Source organism: Nelumbo lutea, chromosome 5 (assembly GCF_056320005.1).
Source record: "Nelumbo lutea isolate HS-2025 chromosome 5, American lotus-T2T, whole genome shotgun sequence".
Classification (NCBI taxonomy): domain Eukaryota; kingdom Viridiplantae; phylum Streptophyta; class Magnoliopsida; order Proteales; family Nelumbonaceae; genus Nelumbo; species Nelumbo lutea.
In genome coordinates, this window is record NC_142688.1 from 59,770,901 (window position 1) to 59,792,394 (window position 21,494).

Sequence of the window (21,494 nt, forward strand, 5' to 3'; positions counted from 1 at the left end):
AGGATGGAGGCATCTGGAGGATGAGAGACAAGATCCCAAATATCATTTTCTTGAAGGGCTTGAATTTCTGCATCCATAGCATCTTTCCAATGCTTAACAACCATGGCCTAGAAATAAGACTTTGGAATATCTGTAGAGGACAGCACAACAAAAAAGGAGCTATGGTTGGGAGAGAAGCCATAACGGTTAGGACATGAAATACAAGTGGAACGCCATAAGGGCAGAATTAGGTAAGTCAACAGAATGAGGAGAACTTACAATACAAGTAAGATACTCAGGCTCTGGTACTGAAGATGGAGGGAGCATAGGAGTTGAACAAACTGGATGCTTCCTATAATAAACCTACAACTATTGAGGACTAAGAGAAGGATGATCACCTGCAGAACCAAAATTATGCAAAACAGAAATGGATGTTGCAGGTAACTTAACAACATGCTCAAAGAAATAGATATTTTCAAGAAAAATGACAATACAAGATATGTGAAGATGAAGGACTTTGGGATCACAATAGACAAATCCCTTGTGTTCAAAGTTGTAGCCCAAGAATGAGCACAGAGATGATTGTGCAATCAGTTAAATGCACTCAATGAGGAGGAAGGTTAACAAGGCAAACATAATCGAATACATGAAGCATGGACAAGTTGGATGAACAATGAAAAAGGGCCTCAAATGGAGATGAATTTCCAAAAGCAAAAGAGGGAAGCAGATTAACAAGATACACAGATATGTTGTTCACCTCCACTAAGAAGGTAATAGGGACATAGGTATCCTGTAGAAGGGCTCTAACTGTACTAGCAATCTGACAGTTCTTGCACTCAGCCACCCCATTTTGTTGAGGGGTGTTTGTGCAAGATCTCTAGGACAAAATGCAATGCTATTAAAGATAGGTTTGAAATTCACCATGTTCTTCATCAAAATACTCTCCCCTTAAATCAGATCACAAGATATTTATGGTGCTATTAAACCAATTTAAGACCATAGCATGAAAGTTCTTAAATGTGGGAAATACTTCAGATTTCTTCGAAGGAAGTACGCCCATGTATATCATGTGCAATCATCAATAAACAACACAAAACCCAAGTGAGAAATAACAGGTGATGACCAAATATCACTATGGATGTATATAATATGAAAGGGAACAGATGCATGCTCATAAGAAAATGGAAAAGGCAAAACATGGCTTTCACTGAAGTAACACGTCAAACAAGATTTATCAACATTCTTAAATGAAGAAACATTAATAGGTAAAGAGTGTGGCCTAATCGTCTATGCTACAAATGCCACACATTGTTACAAAAATTAGAAGATAAACTAGAAATAGAAGAAATCAAACAAGAAGCCAGAGTAAAACTCTTGTCCTGGAGCAAACAGTCTTCCAATCCTATGAACCTTCCCCTTTAGCTGGCAGTACGCTGGTCCTAAATAAAACAATCATCATGAGAGAAGAAAACAGTGTTACCATCATCAAGAAGTTGGACAACAAAGATCAAGTTGGAAGTAAATTTCAGAACAAAAATAGTTTTGGGAAGATGAAAAGAGGATGACTTGGAACTAGATAAAAAAAGGTCATCACAACTACAAATAGGAAGAGATTCACCATTAGTAGTAACAATGTCATTATCAAAGGAACATGGTTTAGGAGACTGACCAAAGGAATCACCAATCATGTGGTTTGAAGCTCAAAAATCAATGGTCCACATATGTGATGGAGAAGAACAAAAATAAGTAAACATACCAAACAGAACAATAGATAAAAAAGTAAGGAAATAGTTGATGACATCAATTGGTGAATCCTATCTTCAGTAAGAGAGCTAAAAGAATCTAACTTGGGAGCTGAAGTGGAAGAAGATGAGACATCAGGTGATTCAGCCACAACATAATAGGCCTTAGGTTGTCCCTTCTTACAGGGCCAAGTGGGGAATTCAACAATAATATGACCCAATTGTTTACAATAGGTACAAAAGTATGTGGATTAGACCTGTATTTTGTAAATTAAACAAATATCTGAGGATACATAGTAGAAACAGTGTAGAGAAAAAGAAGAATACGAAAGGAATAGGGCAAAGGCAGTTTCAGTTGAGAGACCCGACTGCCAACCAAATAATAAGAACCATAAACAATAGAAGGAAAAAGACCAAAAAGACCCTACACGAACACTAAAATTTAACACTCCCCCTCAAGTTGGAGCATATATGTCATAAAAGCTCCAACTTGTTATAGATATACTTTATTCATGCACCATTTAAACATTTAGTGAATAAGTCGGCTAGTTGATCTTCAAACTTCACATATGGGGTAATGATTTCTCCACTAACCACCTTCTCTCCTACAAAGTGACAATCCACCTCTATGTGTTTAGTCCTTTCATGATACACTGGATTGGAGGATATATGAATGAATGTCTAGTTGTCACAAAACAACTTATGGGGTAATGATTTCTCCACTAACCACCTTCTCTCTTACAAAGTGACAATCCACCTCTATGTGTTTAGTCCTTTCATGATACACTGGATTGGAGGAGATATGAATGAATGTCTAGTTGTCACAAAACAACTTAATGGGAGTTTTAGCTGACATTTATTTCTTGTAGAAACTATTTTAGCCACACCAACTTGCACGTAGTGTGGGCCATGGCTCTGTACTCAGCCTCAACACTACTCCTAAACACCACACTCTGCTTCTTACTCCTCCAAGAAACCAAATTCCTTGGCAAGAATGTGCAATAACCAATTGTTGATTTCCTATATATAACTGATCCTGCCAGTAGAAATCACTATTTGCTGATTCAGTCAAGCTTCTTGTGAGAGAAAGAGGGGGAAGGTGAAGATTTCAGCAGTAGAGAAGGAAGGAGAAGAAGAAAAGAGTAGGAGGTCAACTAGAGTTATGAGAAAGTTAACCCTATCCGCCAGCCCTTCATTATATTTATATTTAACTTAAAGATGAGATATTACAAGGATGCCCTCAGTAGGGCGGCTACTAAAACTGAATAGTCACAATTTTAAAAAATAAAAAACTAATGGGCCGAAGGCCCAACAACTTCCTAATTAAATAAAAACAAACTAAAGAAAAAACGGGCCACTCAACAAAACAAACCGGCCCACTCAACACTCCCTCTCAAGTTGGGAGTAAATGTCACACATTCCCAACTTGCGTAGATCATGCTCCAGCTTGTTCTTTGCAAACCCTTTGTGAGAACATCAGCGAGCTGTAGATCAGAAGCAATGTATGGAAGACAGATTTCTCCAGAAGTTACCCTTTCTCTGATAAAATGTCTATCCACTTCAATGTGCTTAGTTCGATCATGTTGGACTAGGTTATGGGCAATGTTAATTGCTGCCTGGTTATCACAGTATAGCATCATGGGTTGTTCTGCCTGTACACCAATTTCTTCTAACAGAGAACAGATCCAAAGAAGTTCTGAAACTCCATGCGCCATGGCCCTGTAGGCTTCAGCACTTGATCTTGCCACCACTATTTGTTTCTTACTCTTCCATGAGACTAGGTTACCCCCAACTAGGCACACTCCTGAAGTTGATCTCCTGTCATCAAGGCATCCTGCCCAATTGGCATCTGTATAAGCCTCTAGTTTCAACTGTCCATGATCAGTAAACAATATGCCTGTGCCTGGATGTCCCTTCAGATAAGCAAGGATCCTGTCAACTGCCTCCCAATGCTGGACTCGTGGGGCATGCATGTATTGACTTACTACTCTCACTGCATAGGAGATGTCTGGTCTAGTCATACACAAGTATAGCAGCCGACCCACAAGTCTCTGATATCTCCCAATGTCCTTTACTGGTTCACCTTCTGTTGCACTGATTTTATGGTTCTGATCAATAGGGGTGCTAATTGCCTTTGTTCCAAGCTTCCCCGTCTCTTGAAGAAGGTCCAAGACATACTTCCTTCGAGAGATAAAAATTCCATGTTTCGATCTTGCAACTTCGATGCCTAAGAAGTATCTCAGTTCTCCAAGATCCTTAATTTTAAATTCCTTATGTACGTTCCTCTTCAAACTATCAATCTCACTCAGATCATTCCCAGTGACAACAATACCATCCACATAAACAATTAGGACTGACACCAAAGATCCCCTGCGGTTCACAAACAAAGTGTGATCGGATTGAGTTCGAGTGTAACCAAAATCAATCAAGGCCTTTCTGAATCTGTCAAACCATGCTCTGAGAGATTGTTTCAAGCCATATAGTGTCTTCTTAAGCCTGCATACCTTTCCCTTTTCAGTATCATTGTAGAAACCAGCAGGAAGATCCATATACACTTCTTCTTGCAGATCCCCATTTAGGAAAGCATTCTTCACATCCAGTTGAAACAAGGGCCAAGAGTATGAGGCAACAAGGGAAAGGAGTATCCGAACGAAGGTCATCTTTGCAACTGGCGCAAAGGTCTATAAATAATCAATGCCATAGGTCTGTGTGTATCCTTTTGCGACAAGTCTTGCCTTGTACCTCTCTATACTTCCATCAGCCTTATATTTTACTGTGTAAACCCATCTGCATCCAATTGTTTCATTGCCTTCTGGTAGGTCCACGGTGTCCCATGTCTGATTCTTAATCAAATATTCCATCTCTTCCTGCATAGCTGTCTTCCACTCAGGTTTGGAGAGAGCCTCACTAACACCCTTGGGTATAGACACTGAATCAAGAGAAGAGAGAAAAGCACGGTAGGAAGGAGAAAGTCCACTGTAGGATAAGTACTATGAAATACAATGAGCAATACACTTTCTCTTCCCTTTTCTAAGAGCAATAGGGAGATCAAGGTTATCGGTAACAGAGTTAGTAGGATCAATGGGAACTGAAATAGTAGAGGGATCAAGAGGAATACCTGAATCCATACCAGCCGAATCTGGAGTCTCCAAGGGATTGACAGGAAGTGGTGTGAGTTTTGTTGTAGTGGAATCAACCGCCTTGTGAAGTCTTTGTCGTGAGTAATGCTGAGAAACAGAGCGCAAAGGAGGTGGCAACGTAGGTGGCACCGGGTGGTGGTCAAGCACAGAAGGTGACACAGGGACTGGAACTAGGAGAGGGATAGACTGCTGACTTACTTCCCCAAAACACTTCCCCTGAGAAGGATTTTGTGAGGAGTACATGGATTCAAAAAAGGTGACATCCATGGTAACATATCGGTTCCAAGAGACTGGACCATAGCAGCGGTACCCTTTCTGATTCTCTACATATCCAAGGAAGACACACTTCTTTGCCTTGGGATCAAGCTTCGAGCGGTGACGACCAAGGATGTGTGCAAAGAAGACACACCCAAACACCTCGAGAGGAACATGAAACATCTCCCCCTGAGGAAAAAGAAGGCTGAATGGAGTGTTGAATCCAAGTATACGAGAAGGCACCCTGTTAATCAGATATACTATTGTGAGAACTGCATCACCCCAAAACCGAACTGGAGCTGTAGATGTGATCATCATGCTTCTTGCGGTCTCAACAATGTGTTTGTTCTTCCTTTTTGCAACACCATTCTGTTGTGGACTGTAGGAGCAGCTGCTCTGATGGACAACACCATATTCTAACAAGTACGAGCCAAGATGTCTTTCAAATTATTCCCTGGCATTGTCAGATCTAAACACCTTTATTCTTGTTCCAAACTGTGTTAGTATCATCTGATGAAATTGCCGCACCAAGGATGGTACTTCATCACGGGATTTCATCTGGTAATCCAAGAGTATCGAGAGAAATCATCCACAAATAGGAGAAAATAGCGATAACCTCCCATAGAAGGAACATGGTAAGGACCCCACACATCCGAATGAATAACATCAAAAGAAGAAGAACTTTTATTACTAGGTTTAAAAGAATGTCTACAATGCTTTCCAAGTTGACAACCTTCACACTCCAGACTTGACAGACTAATAGACTCAAAAAGTTTTGGAAGCAAAGAACTCAAAGAAGAAAAAGACAAATGGCCCAAACGGTTATGCCAAAGCATAATCTAACTCATAGATCCTGACTCATTGGCCTGCTAACATGATGACTCTGGTGAGAGGGAACATCCAGGAGGTAGATTCCATTCACTTCACGACCACTCCCAATCGTCCTCTTTGAATCCAAATCCTGCAAAATCAACGCCCAAGAGAAAAAATTACTGAGCAGTTCAAATTCTTAGTCAAACTACTAACAGATAACAAATTTGTGCTCAATCTAGGAACATGAAGGACAGAGGGTAAACAAATAGAATCATTAATCTTGACAAATCCCTTCCCAACAATAGGAACATGGGATCCATCAGCAGTGGAGACCCTATCTCTAGCAGAACAGAGCTAGTAAGAGAAAAAAATAGTGGAGCTATGGGTCATGTGCTCTGAGGCTCCAGAATCTATAATCCAAGGAGGTCCCTCCTTGCCTGAAGTGGAAACATAATTTGCAGTGACATGTGAACTACCTGTGTAAGCAAAGAAGGTAGAGTGAGCTCCACCAATGCCACCCGTACCTTGTTGTCCGCTTGCAGCTGAACTGGAACTAGCTGTATCCCGCTAGTTCAAAAGTAGCCCATACCTCTCAAGTTCAGCCCTTACTGCAACAGTTGCAACAGACTCCAAAGAAGTTGTAGTAGGAAGAGTCGGAGTGTCACCAATAACTGCCATGTGCGCATTTCCCTTCTTATTTCTCAATCTAGTCGGCACAAGATGTGGGTGAAGCTTCCAGCAAGTATCTCTTGTATGTTTAGGCTTCTTACAGTAGTCACAAACCAAGTCTCTTTTGTCTTCCTTCTTGATTTCACCGCCACTTTGTTTAGGTTTCACAGCACTTACCATGGCAGACTGATCAAAAAATTGGGTTTTCATCATCACATCCCTCTTGCACTCCTCCCCTGACACAAAAGCATATGCTTGGGAGAGAGTGACACAATCCATTGAAAGAAGATGTTGTCGTGCAATATCATACTCAGGGTTAAGGCTAGCAAGGAATTCAAACACCCTATACTTCTCTAAATGTCTCTGATAGGTAGTTGCATCCTTGGTGGTTTCCCAAGCAAAGGTCTCCAAATGGTCAATCTCCTACCACAAGGTCTTAAGGGCTGAAAAATAGGCTGCAATAGATCTATCTCCCTGCCTTGTAACAATAATTTGATTTCTCAGTTGATAAGCCCTAGCAACATTCTCCCTTTGTGAATAGGTTTCTGCAACCCCATCCCATATTTCCTTAGCAATGTTTGCCCATAAGAAATTTTTTACTTATATGTGGCAACATGGAATTACACAACCAAGTCATCACCATATAATTTTCCTGCACCCACCGGGAGTTGCTAGTTTCGGGTTTCACCTCTTCATCAGTGATATACCCTAATTTCCCACGAGCCCCAATGGCCATCTTTGCAGATTGTGGTCATTCCAAGTAGTTTGCACCATCCAACCTAACTATAGTAATGGTTCCGGCCCCGAAGGGGTCTCCAGCACCTCCTTCCACTAGTCCCATTTCACTCCCGGGCTTATTTTCAACTCTATGGCCCTCCATGCTTCTCAAAAAAGGTAAAGAAAATAACTAAAAATTGCAGCAAGATCAAACAAGACACCTTTTGGAACTAACAACACTTTCTTGGTGTCCTGGGCTTTCTTCCCACAAAAGATTCCTTTTCTGTGGGATGAGAGAAGAGAGAGAAAAGACAACCGCCCTCTCTAGAAGCCTCCAAACCACGTGGGACTTGAATCGCCCCTTACAAAAAACTCCAAGGAACCCTAAAAAACTAGGGCACCGCTTCCTAGGTCAAAATTGAAGAGTCCAGCAAAAACAGGACTCTTCCCCTTTCTCTAGTTTTTCCTGATTCTGATGAGAAACCCTAGACCAGCTATAGGGCACACATATCCATCAAGAAAATCCAAAAACTGGGCTTACCTGAGAGCTTCGATCAGCCTCTTAAATCACCATGCAGTCGGCCAATCTAGGGCTGCATGAGAGAACAACTTCAAGAACCTTCAACCTGCTCTGATACCAAGTAGAAATCACTATTTGCTGATTCAGTCAAGCTTCTTGTGAGAGAAAGAGGGGGAAGGTGAAGATTTCAGCAGTAGAGAAAGAAGGAGAAGAAGAAAAGAGTAGGAGGTCAACTAGAGTTATGAGAAAGTTAACCCTAGCCGCCAGCCCCTCATTATATTTATATTTAACTTAAAGATGAGATATTACAAGGATGCCCTTAGTAGGGCAGCTACTAAAACTGAATAGTCACAACTTTAAAAAATAAAAAACTAATGGGTCAAAGGCCCAACAACTTCCTAATTAAATAAAAACAAACTAAAGACAAACCGGGCTACTCAACAAAACAAACTGGCCCACTCAACACTGCCTAATCAGCATCTATATATCCCTCCAAGGGAAGTTCTCTCCATTTCTTATACAACCACCCTTGACTTGGAGCACCCTTCAAGTAGCGTAGTACTCCAACAATACCTTCCAAATGGATTGTCCTTGGTTTCTACATAAATTGGCTTAATAGTCCAATATTTTAGGAAATGGTTGGCCTTGTGATGGTTAAATAAATCAGCTTCCCAATTAATCTCCTGTATCATCCAGGATCAGCTAGGGGCTCCCCTTCACCATCAGACATCTTCACATTCAGATCCATAGGAATATCCACTGGTTTTGCCCCTACTAGGTCAGTTTCTTCCAACAAGTCAAGTGCATTATTTCTTTATGAGAGAGAAATTCCCTACTTTGACATTGCTACTTCTATGCCCATAAAAAATACTTTAAGTGCCCCAAGTCCTTAGTCTGGAACTGGTTTTGTAGGAACTATTTGAGCTCTTTGATGCCATGTTCATCACTCCGTGTAATAATAATGTCATCAACATAAACTGCCAACACAACCTTCCTAGAGGTAGCATCTCTTCTAAACACCAAGTCATCAACCCTACATTGTGTCATCCCAAATTGCTTTACCAACTACTAAATCTCCTATACCAGGCATTAGGAGATTGTTTCAGACCATAGGTTGCTTTCTTTAATCGAATACACCTTTCCTTCCTCCCCATAAGCAACATACCTTAGAGGTTTCTCCATATACACCTCCTCTTCTAAGTCACCATGGAGAAAAGTGTTTTTTATATCCCCAACTAAAACAATGGCCAATCAAAGTGTGCAGCCAAGGAAATAAGCACATGGACTGAACCCATTTAATCTACATGCGAAAATGTATCAATATAATCAACTCCATAGGTTTGTGTATATCCTTTCGCTACCAAGTGTGCTTTATATCTTTCTAAACTACCATCTACATGGTGCTTAACTGTATAAACCCACCGATAGCCAACTGCTTTCTTCCCAGGAGGAAGAGAAGTAAGGTCTCAAGTGTGATTACATTGAAGAGCATGAAATCCATTGCCCTCTTCCATTCTAGAGAGAGGAGAGCATCATGAAGGGACCTAGGAACAAACATGGACGAAATAAGAAACACAAAATTCCGTTAGGATGGAGATAAATGTGCAAAGGAAACATAACAAGAGATAGGATGTTCAATACAAGCATGCTTAACTTTGTGAAGAGCAATCGGTAAGTCTAAGTGAGAATGACCAGTCGACGAGGGAGCCAATGATTTCTAAGGCAAAGCTAGAGTAGGTTGAAAACACTATACCACGAGGACCGCGGTTGTTCCTCTTAGGGAAAGAAAGTTATTTTTAATCAGAAGCCTTCTGCTATAATTGAAGGATCTTCAAAACAATCATCAATTTCCCTTCATAAGCCTAGGTCCAAGAGACCACCAAAGGCTATAAAGCCACAAAGTAGTAAGTTTTTAAGATCTGCCTTTCCCACAAAACATTTTCAGGATCTGTAAAGCTATTTCTACACTGTGAATATTCCAACTTTTCGCTATCATAATATTATTAGAAATATAGATGGTCAGTTAATTAAGACTTTTAAGGATAGTAAGTTTTTTGTTTAAGAATTTTTATATCATATTATTTTTTAGATAAAAGCATAAATGATTGAAATTGATTAATTTCACCTTAAGCTAGATTTAATAGTGTAATTTTCTTATAGATAAATGTTATAAAAATTTTAATAAGTATTTCTTATTTTATCATTGAATGGAAGTCTTTACTTAGGGATTGTTTCCTTGGTTGATTGGATTAACGTCCAAAAGTTTATCTATATCTATCTATCTATCTATCTATAGAGATAGAGAGAGAGATTGTTTCCTTGGTTTTATCATTGAATGGAAATCTTTACTCGGGGATTGTTTCCTTGGTTGATTGGATTAACAACGTCAAGAAGTTTATCTATCGATCTATCTAAAGGGGTTGAGTTTTGTCAGTGCTACTGAAATGCAAAAGATCAAATGGACAATTGGAAAACTTAAACATATTACATGACATTGATATTCAACCTAAATGAACTTATATATTCTCAGATAAAAACTACATTCAATTCAACCAAACCCATACTAGTGTGAAAAAATTTAGCAATATTGTTAAGAATGTGAAAACCCACTTACCGGAAATGTTGGATTATGAAAATCATTTGCAAAGACGGTATCAAGATCAATAAAAAGCCTATGCTCAGGAGTGTCATATCTGCCATCGCACAGATCCAAGCCGCCAATGAAAGCAGTTACTTTACGATAATTTCCAGAAGCTTGGGTGTCTACAAGCACACACTTTTGATGATGTGTAAATAGGGTTCCTACAACCTTCACTAGAAATGTCCATTTAAATACATTAATAAAGAAAAATTCACAGATAAATTACTAGACTTATTATTATTACATTATCAACAGAAAAGTGCATTACAATTACTGAAGGTTTAACTGATAACAATGAAATATTTGCTTCAATACCTGTTGCTTGAAAATACTAAGCTTATTACTTGCATAACGAGGAGAAAGTACACAATGGACAGTTGAATGTTTGAAGAACCTTCGAGTTTCTTCATCATGAGTGTGCATGACACCTTCCTGCATTCAAGACTACATTAACTCATCAGCAGATTTAAATTCATCAATACCACGTGCAAGCATATGGAAGTTTCCAATGAAGATGAAGCATATAAATGGTAATATGTTTTTAACCATACAAAAACATTAAATAACCAACAACTTCCATGGATCCACCAAACCTTGTAGAAGGAAAGGCAATATATTATGAAAATCAATGCTAATTAATAAAAAAGGCAGTATTACTGAAATAAATGGAGTTAGTCATTACTGTCTTGAGAAGAAAATTATGATGTGAAGTCTTGTCATCCCAAACCAGCATCATCACACGAACCCCTTGTTGTGACTTGTACTTCAGAAGCTCCCCAAGGGTTAGATCTCCACCTTCAGGTAATGGTTTGGTTGGCTCCCTTACAAGCTTTACAGGATGGTATATAGACCATCCAATGATGTAAATCAGATGGTGGGCTTCCAGTATGGCATGGCAAATGTCTTCCCAGCATTGACCTTGCTGAAAAACTCTTCCCCCATCTAGTATGATATCAGGTAGTGCTCCATGAGGCACATGAGCATCTTGGTAAAGGGTAACAACCCCACCTTTACGAAGTGGAAAGTATGTATTAGGCACTCCTACGTAATTAGGCCCAGCACCAATGCCATTCTTATATAAAGGGTCCTCTTCAACAGGCCTAAACTGCAAAGAAAGATGAAGTTCAGGATAAGGTTTCAATGGATTACCATATGGACCAACAATAGGGAACCAACCATTGATTTTGTCTCCTGGGAGGATTTTCTCAATAGGTATCTCAACCACTCCAATAAGCTGAGCCCCAAGAATATCATTATCCTTAACTTGAAATTCAACTTTAGTAATTGGGTGAGCCACCGGTACACGAAAGTGCTCATCCCATGAAGGATCTTCACAGTTGGCAATTATTCTAGTCTGAGCTACTGTTGCCCCTGCCATGCAAACAGAAACATAAGGATCACTAGTAATAATTTTCCGTCCACTTTTATCCCTATCCTTTTTCTTGGTGGGCCGTGCACAAGAACCAAACATGGTAAAACATTTTCTCATCCTCTCAGACACTAAATCCATATTTGGAAGAGATCTCGCTTCAAAAATCCATATTTCCAAATTGCCATGCAAGAAAATGAAATTATCAGAATACACAATTCCCTTCCCCACAGTCTCGTGCACATAGATTGATCCACCAGCCATCAGGACCAGCCAAAGGAAGAGATAACAAGAATAGAAAGTTAAAATTTATCTTCTTTTTCTAAGAACAAATCCATGGACCATTGATGAAAATCTACCATCTGGCCTCATTCTCCCTAAAGTAATAATTTGAAATCCACATGACTTCCTTCTTGAAGGTGTATATTTTTAAATCTTGAAAGGATAATATATTTAATAACAAGTTAACTGTCTGTTAGAAAGCATGCAATATCAACTCCCAATTTTTCAGAATTTGACTGTGAATCCACACCAAAACATTACAAGCTTCTATACAAAACTCATAACCCATCATCCGCCATGAAAAAATCATGTAAAATATAACTCTTCTTCCTGTTCATAAGAAAGATTCATGGTAATATTTCTCTTCTCAAATAATGCTTAAGCCTTGAGGCTCCAACGTCACCATAGAAATAAAAATCCTTGCACATTTCAAAAAGCATACTCTTCACTTAACCGCCGAGTTTAAAAATAGATCAGGTAATCACTCAAATGAAGCAAAGAAGCTAATTGCTTTTATTTCCTTTTTCAGCTTACAAGAAAGCCAAAACTATATTATTTCGTTGCAAATCATGTGTTGTGAGCACCAATCTTAAAGAACCAAAGCGACTCCTCCCCTGAAATACCAAAGCAGATAGAGGAATCAGATTGAAGCCAAACATAATATAGAGATCTTAACAAAGAAAATAATCACAAAAGAATTATCATGCACAAAATACATTAATGTACAGAGAAAAGGGTGCAAGAGAATTTTGTACATATTTATGTATGTATTATCAACTGAGGTGGAGCGATGAGGTGATGGCTGGAGACGAAGGTGGGTTTGTTTCTGCGACGAGGTGGAGAAGAGAGTTAGCGATTGAAGCAAAAAAGGTGGTGTTCGAAGAAGGAAGGAGCAACGGGAAGAGTTAAAGATCAGAGAGGAGAGGAAAGCAACAATAGTTTTTATTTTTTGGTTCAGAGAAGCTTCTAATTAGTTAAAAGGATTCTCCGATGGAGTGGTCTACTCAGTAAAGAGACAGGGCCGGAAAATTTCTTTGGTTGTTTCAGAGAAAAGGTATGAAGTGGAGTTGAGTGAAAACTTCAAAGGTTGGTTTGTGGTGATAACAGAGTGGTTCAGTAATAATAAAAAACAAATGGTTTGTGTTCCGGAAGGTAGGAAAGGAGAGGGTGGGAAGCGGTCTGCAGATATCTTACAAGGTTTCTTGCTGACGATTGAAAAGGGAAAGATTGGAACTTCACAAACCTGTTGTCGAAGAAGTGGTGAACTCTAAAAGAGATGTGGATAACTCCTATCAAAACAGGGGCTGGAATGCATGAAGATAGAAAGACACATATCTATATGATGGTTCGACTAAGTTTCAGAGAATGATGTTGGATGTTGAGAAAGGGGAATGGGAAAATAGATTGGCTCTTTCGGCTCGGTAAAGTAATCAGACTGGCGTGATATTTTGGACACCGTAGTTGAGAACAGGAAAGCTGTGCTTGATGTAGGAGAGGAGGAAGTGGAATTTTCGGCGGTTGAGACTCAGTTATTGGAAAGAATGATTATGGTCGAAAAATGGCATATTGCATGTAATAGAAAAGTGATTACAGAGGGGTCTTAATGTTAAGTTAGTGGGGTTACCCTTTAATCTGTGGAAGGAAACCATTCTCGAAATGATTATGATCGAAAAATGGCATACTGCCTGTAATAGAAAAGTGATTACAGAGGGAAGTCTTAATGTTAAGTTGGTGGGGTTACCGTTCAATCTGTGGAAGGAAACCGTTCTCGAAATGATTATAATCGAAAAATGGCATATTGACTGTAATAGAAAAGTGATTACAGTGGGAAGTCTTAATGTTAAGTTGGTGGGGTTACCGTTCATCTGTGGAAGGAAACCATTCTCGAAATGATTATGATCAAAAAATGGCATACTGCCTGTAATAAAAAAGTGATTACAGAGGGAAGTCTTAATGTTAAGTTGGCGGGGTTACCGTTCAATCTGTGGAAGGAAACCATTCTCGAGAGGAATCCTTGAAGAATATAATATTATGGACCTGCATGCTGCGAAAGTTAGGATGGTTGGAGTAAAGCATGAGGATCTTATTCGTTCGTCGGAACTTCTCACAGATGGTTTCTGGTGCAAGGTGTGTAAGGGATCGACCGAGGTTGAAGAAGATGATGGAGGTGGAGCATTGGTGGTGTACAGGTGGTGGAGGAGAGTGGACCGAAATCTACGTGTGCAGAGGCACGCTGCGGAGGCAAATGGAAATGGGTCTGAGAATGGGAATAAGACGGTTATCTTTCCCAAAACAGAAATTATAAGGAGAAAAGGGGCAGGTGGAATGTCCCTTGCTAAAGCGGTCAAGAATGGAGCTACGTCAGTCCCTGTGTGGGGATTACATAGAAAAAAATTTACGACGGAAAGGAGGGTATTGACTGAGCCGATTGCAAGGCGGTATAATCAGGTTTGTGAACCGGATATTGTTGGTTTTGAAGAATCCTAGATGGGATAGAAGTGCTTGAAAATCAAGGGGAATAAGGCAATTGGTGGCTTTGTGGAAAAATGAAAAGTTTAGTTGGAATAGAATAGAAGGGATGTTAGGCAAGCTTACGGAATAGAAATAATAAATATTCTTTTATTTAATGAAAAAACAATAATAAGTAGGACTGTTCACGGGTCGGGTTGGGTCGGTTTACTAGCATTTTTCCAACCGACTCGACCTGGTCGGTTTACCTATAAATGAAACCAAAACCGACCCAATACCAAGTAAAACCGACCTAGTCGGTTTGAATCGGTCTGGGTCGGTTTTGTGAATGATTCTCTCGGTGTGAACGATAAAGGATTCAAGTCTAACAAAGCAAAGGCTGGATGCCATGAAAATTAAAAATGATTTGATGGATTAAAACTAATATTTTATATATCATAAATTTTATATATAATATGTATATTGCTGAAATAAAGCTGAAATATATATATATATATATATATATATATATATATAACCGAAACCGAACCAAACTATCGGTTTATGTTTTTTGGTAACCCGAAACCGACCAATACTAAAGAAAAACCGACCAACTCGGATTGGATCGGACCGGGTTAGTCGGTTTGGTCGGTTTGGGTCTTGTTATGAACAGCCCTAGTAATAAGAACACTTATTGTATTCATATTTTATTTAAGAAATTAATTTAATTAATTCATTAATCTAAGTATAGTTTTAAAAGAGTGTCCAGTAGTGTGAAAATATCGTGGATGGGCCCGTTTTGGTCTTGCTCATGGTAAAATAGGGTGTTTTGCTTTGTGTGAATGATTCTCATCCACAAAATAGCGTAGACAAGGATGAGTCGCAATCCAATTTATCATCTATATTATTTTCTAGTGAATGTGACATACTATGGTGTAGATAGTTTATGAAAAGGATCAAGTGTAACACACTTGCCAACTACCTTTATTTTATTTAAAGAAATTGTCTAAAACTCACCATGAGTTTTCAACATTTAAACTCACCACAACTTTTCAAAATGTCTAAAACTCACCATGTCAGTAAGTTTTTATTTTCCAAAACTCACATTCCGTTAGTGCATAGTTAATGCTTCTTAACAGAGGTGTACATAAATAACAATTTTAATGACCAAATTACCCTTGAATGGTGAGTTAGAGGAAAAATGATATTTTTAAGTTTTTTATTTTATTTTATTTTTTGCATTTTTAGTGTTTTTTATAATTTATGCTTTTTTACATTTTCTATTTTCTACAATCTATAAAGTTTCCTGTATTTTTTTGTTATTTATTTGTAATTTCTGTGTGTTTCTATAATTTTTAGTGTTTTTTATATAATTTTTATTTTGTGATTTTGTTTTTCAATTTCTATAATTTCCATAATTTGAATTTTGAAAATAATTTTTTATTTTGTTTGCAATTTCTATAATTTTTTATATTTTTTATAATTTCTATGTTTTTATGTATTTTATATTTTAAAAATTTTTTGACCTTTTGTCTTTTTTCATGTCTAAATATTAAAATGGTAAGATATTAACACCCATTAATTTATTTTGTATATATTTTATATTTTTTCTATGAAGGTTAAAATGGCAATATATTAACATCTGCTAGTCTATTTAACATCAAGTTAGTGACATAGTGAGTTTTAGACAATTTCCCTTCCATTTAATCTTTTAATATATTTTAATTTATTAATAACTATTTTTTAAATTATTTATTGCTGAAGATAATATTATAATGACAAAAATATTTGACATCCTTAATGATTTTTTCATAATTCGAATCAGATCGGATTAGATAATATTATAAATTTAATTCTTTTAATAATTTATTAAATCTTTTCATAATTCAAATCGGATCGGATTAGATTCAAATATTTGACATCCTGAAAGGATTCGGATTCGAATCACCATTTGTGAGACCTAATGGAACCGGATCTTGGATTCCGCTATCATGCTATCATGTCAGATTTGGATATACATTGATTTGAATCTGATCCAATTCGTTTGCATCCCTATATGATCAAATGTGTAAATTATCCTACAAGTTGTGCATGAGATGTATGGAATTAATAGGTGTGGTGTGGACTCGACTACACTTGCAGAATGCCCTTGTGGGTATAGACAATTTCTATCTACATAGTTTTGTCCACAATTCAAAACGACTATAAATAGTAGTGCGATATGGATTGGTCCCTGCTACAGAGTGTGATGTGGACTAATCTATACCCACCAATTTTCATCCACGTTACAGAACACCCCCTAAATGAAATATTTAATTTATTTATCAATTTATTAATAAAATTAAATTAACTAATTTGTATTATAATGAAATAAACAAATGAAAGTATATCTTGACCAACACGTCTACTTTTCACCTAGGTATGTCTTAGCACACAGAATTAGGAGTATATCAAATCCATGTTTTTCCAAAGTAACATGTTACATATAATCTTTTGACGTATTCTATGATTGTACTCTAATCTCCATCCGATATTTCTTCCATGATTAAAACTTCGCCAGTCTTTTTTATCTTTGTTTATTTTCTTTTTTTCTTTTTTTTTTGTTTCTCTTTAGATGTTATCCGTAACATTTGACACATTTACAAAATTGAAGCATCCAACTCAAAGCAACAAGTTAATAACTAAAAAATTCAAAGAGAAATAAAACAACAATAATGGCAATTCACTAGTTCACAAATATGGAAATAGCTAGAGTAGAAACATAAATATGTCTACAAATTATAAAAAAAAAAAAAACACAAGCTCATATTTCAAAACACAATTCAGAGTAGAGATCAAGTTATAAATAGAATAACTTGGTAAAACATAGTCAAATAAATTTCACCTCCAAAACCTTCTTAAATGAAACCTAATCCATCCATAAAATGGCATAAATATTAGAAATAACAAAGAAATACTTCAAAATTATATACCCATGTGCTCAGTAATCAATTACAATATCAATCCAAGAGATCAAAACCAACAAGAGAGAGAGAGAGAGAGAGGTACTTGGACCTCTCAAATTTTGAGACCCGTTTATCACTAAGGGGGTGTTCTTTTTTTTGGATTTTGAGAGGGGGAAAGTTGGTCAATGGGATTTTTGTTCCCATTGACCAAGAATCACATATTCTTTTTTCAAATTTATGTGGGGATTAGGGAAAATTTATTTTCCTAGGTACCACTTACTCGGGTAAGTGGTACCCATCTCCTACATAGGCAAATAACTTTCCCACCTAGGGGGGAAGTTTCCAACACTTGAATGGGACAAAATTGCCCTTTTTAATTATGGACTTTTATGGATAAAATGGTCATTGCCTTATTTACATGAGAAATAAAAGAACATGGATAAATGTGTTTACCCGGGTAAGTGTTTCCCAGGAAAAACTTACCCAGGTAACTACACTTACCCAGATAAGTAACTTACCAAAAAGAGAATGGGGCCTAATAATTTAATAATTAGAAAAACCATAAACAATTTATGAGAAAGTAGAAAAAACCATAAGCAACAAAAAAGAGACAATTACCATATGAACACAAACAAGTGTCCACAACAATGGAAAAAATAAATAAAGCAAGATTTTGATAAAATTTATAGAGAATGACTCTATACTAAGTACAACTATACTTATATATCATTTTCTTCTTCCTTTTGTTTTTTTTTATAATAACATCATTTTATTTAACATTTACTATTTATCTAATAATTATATCTAATTTAAATTTCTTAATTAATTTGAAAAAATTAAATGATATTCAGATCGTAACATTTTTTATTCATAGATCTAATTTATAATTTAAAAGTATTTACAATGAGTCTTTTATTTGAATAAAAAAATTATTACAAAGATTAATATGGATCCCACATATTTTGAAGTGGATACTCTTTTATATGTAACCATGTATCTAAAATCAAAATTTCCCATTTTTATATTTTTAATTTTAATAATTCTGTCAATTCATTTTGCAAATGTTTTATGTTTTTGAATTAATTATTTAACCATCATGCTATTTATTTATTCTTTACATATAAATAATCAGTAATTGCTTATTTAATCATTTTGAAATTTGCAAACACATGTATTAATTCATATTCATTTTTATTCCATTTTCAATTTATAGATTTATAATCAATGTACGTTTTATTTAATAATTTCTTTTTATTTAATGAAAAAATAATAACACAAATTTCTTTAAGCAATTAAATGAATTAATTAATTAATCTAATTTGGTCAATTAAGTGAAGTTCATTTAATTATGTTAATTAGGGGTGTTTACTTTTAGTTAATCGTACAATAAGCCTATTTTCCAAACTGAATTGGTACCACCAATTTTTAGAAAGTCATTAACCAAAACCAACCAATTAACTAGTTGATCGGTTTGATTTTTGACTGGTTTGATTCATCTTTTTTTGGTTTTTTGATATTTATAATATATATTATGAATAAACGTACAATAAGTATATACTATAAATACTAGAAATATGTGTATATATAATTATATTATAAATATAAATTTATATACATAATGCATGTATATTCATAAATAGTATATAGATAATATAAAATAAATATGAAAAATATATATAATACATAAATATATACCAGTTGGGTCAGTTAACTAGAAATTTCAGTTTAATTTTTCGATTTTTGATGAACACTCCTAAAGTAATTACTTAATTTATTTATCAAGTTGAGTTAATAAAATAAAATTAACCAATTTGTATTTTAGTGATATAATTGGAAAACAAGTATATCTTGACCAACTAGATATTATCTGTAACACTTAACATGGGTTACCAAATTGAAGTAGAAAATTGTTCTTACAACAACAAACTAGTAACTAGAAAAAAATCAAAGAGTAATAAAACAACAAAGATGAGAGAGTTCATTAACGCATAATATGAAAGTAGAGTGGAAACATAATAGGTGGACATAAAAGCACATAAAATTGAATAGAATGATGTTATAAATATGTCCACAAATTAACAAGAAACCAATATCACATGTTAAAAACCATTTCCGAGCAGTGGTCATGTTTTGGCAAAACAGAATAAAAAAATTGACCTCCAAACCCATCTTACCAGAGTCCTAATTCATCCATTTAAATAACATAAATATTAGAAATAACAAAGAAATAATTTAAAATTAAAATATCAACAAGACCCATTTCATAGAGATCAAATCCAATAAGAGAGAGTGAAAGCTAAGAACATAAAACCCTCAATTTCTGAGGCCGTATATGATACCAACAATTAGAACAATCATAAACAATACATGGGAAAGTAGAAAACATCAGAAAAAAACACAAACAACAAAATGAAATAGAACCACAAAACACCATGCACATGAACACAAATATGTATCTGCAACAATGGAAAAGAAGAAGGAAAAAGAAGAAAGAAAAAAAGAAATCAAAGGCAGAGAAAAGAAAGAAAATCAACAACCAAGATCATAATTATATCAAACTCACCTTGAAAAGAGAGGAAGCTAATCAAATGATGTCAAGGCAAGCATATGGGATTTGGAGGGAAGGTGTTGGGATCTTTGCCGTAGGTGAGGAGAGATGACAATGAGAGATAAAGCATAAATATCGGAAGATTGTGGTAGTGAAAACCATTCTTTTTTTTTATGATAAATGAATAAAATTTTATTAAACTAGCAAATAAGAGTCACATGCAATCCATAGAAAGGCACGGGATGCGATCTTTCCTTTAAAGCTAGTTACAGAATTATAAGTACAAAAGAAATTACACATAAATCCAAAATAAAGTATCCCGGAGAACCCCTTGTTTTGCAAGTGAATCAACCATTGAGTTTGTTGATCTGCCTACCCATTGAACCCTGTGTTGGTATGTAAATTTTGGGCCCAGGAAGTAAAGTAAATAGAGACCAATATGAGATTGAATGAAAAGGAGTTATTGGGCCCACTGAGAAAAGAATAAACAAATTGGTCCCAAGAAATATGTTGGATGCTAATGTATTCCCAAAAAAAATTGAGTGGGCTTTAAAAGAGAGAGAGAGAGAGAGAGAGAGAGAAATATACCATTAGATCCAAAACCAAGAGTGTGTTAGGTAGGGCCCACACCTACCACCTAGAGGATTGAATGTTGAGACAAAGCCCACCATTCATGGCAATTAGAAAGATTTTTCTTAAACTCTCAAATCAATTAGAGAGATTTTCTCTAATCAATTTTGGTGGGGCCCAATCGATGGCAACCAATGCCTAATTAACGGTTTTGTTAAAAGGGAAATTTGATTAGTTGATTCAAGGAGGATTAGCTTAATGGATTTCATTCCTTTTGTGGGCCCTAATTCTTGACAAGTAGCACCTTCATAAACCTCTTCCAATCAACCTTATTTATACAAAGATCATTGACGGGTTGTCGAAGCCCTCAAAATTAATGCTAGTCCCACAATAAATTTGTAGTAGTAGTGGTAGTAGGTCGAATCCCACGGAGCTAGGGAAATAATTTCTCAGCCGAGTGTGCAATATAAAGAGTGGGAAAATTAAATAATTAAAATTCAAAAAGAATCAAGAGAGCAATATCACTTAAGAGAAATTAGTCTTACCGAATTCTGATTCAAGGGTTCAAATTTAATCAATTGGGCATTGATCCTAGGTAGACTTCGGCAGTCTTGCAATTCAAGCATTTAACTTTAGATTTATTAGGATAGCCATAATAAACCTTGTGTTTTCCTAAATTAGCTGACCAAACCCTGCATTCGATCAACACTTATCACTAATCGACTGGGTACGATAGCGCTCCATATTAACTAGTGATAACATTAAACTTTGTGAAAACAATTAAACCAAAATAACAAGAATTGAGATAGCTGCATTATCGAATCTTGTTCCATTGATTCCCTTTAGGTTAAAACAT

The 21,494-nt window shown here is 36.2% G+C and overlaps 1 protein-coding gene across 7 annotated transcripts in view; it reads right to left on the reverse strand.

Annotated features, from left to right (window-relative positions):
- Positions 1-20,160, reverse strand: part of LOC148852646 (phospholipase D delta-like) — a 137,967-nt gene extending 117,807 nt beyond the window's left edge. Inside the window, exons 1-4 of one of the 7 annotated variants that reach the window (XM_088947009.1) lie at positions 20,084-20,160; positions 11,159-12,741; positions 10,792-10,908; positions 10,450-10,644 (exon numbers count right to left, since the gene is read on the reverse strand). In XM_088947009.1, the coding sequence (XP_088803135.1) occupies positions 10,450-10,644; positions 10,792-10,908; positions 11,159-12,109 (1,263 nt within the window). In that variant the 5' untranslated portion in view covers positions 12,110-12,741; positions 20,084-20,160. Of the gene's footprint in view, positions 1-10,449; positions 10,645-10,791; positions 10,909-11,158; positions 12,742-13,370; positions 13,675-14,101; positions 14,481-20,083 lie in introns of those variants that run through there. The other 6 variants (XM_088947013.1, XM_088947007.1, XM_088947012.1 and 3 more) reach the window with 6 other exon arrangements.
- Between the last annotated feature and the right edge of the window lie 1,334 nt (positions 20,161-21,494).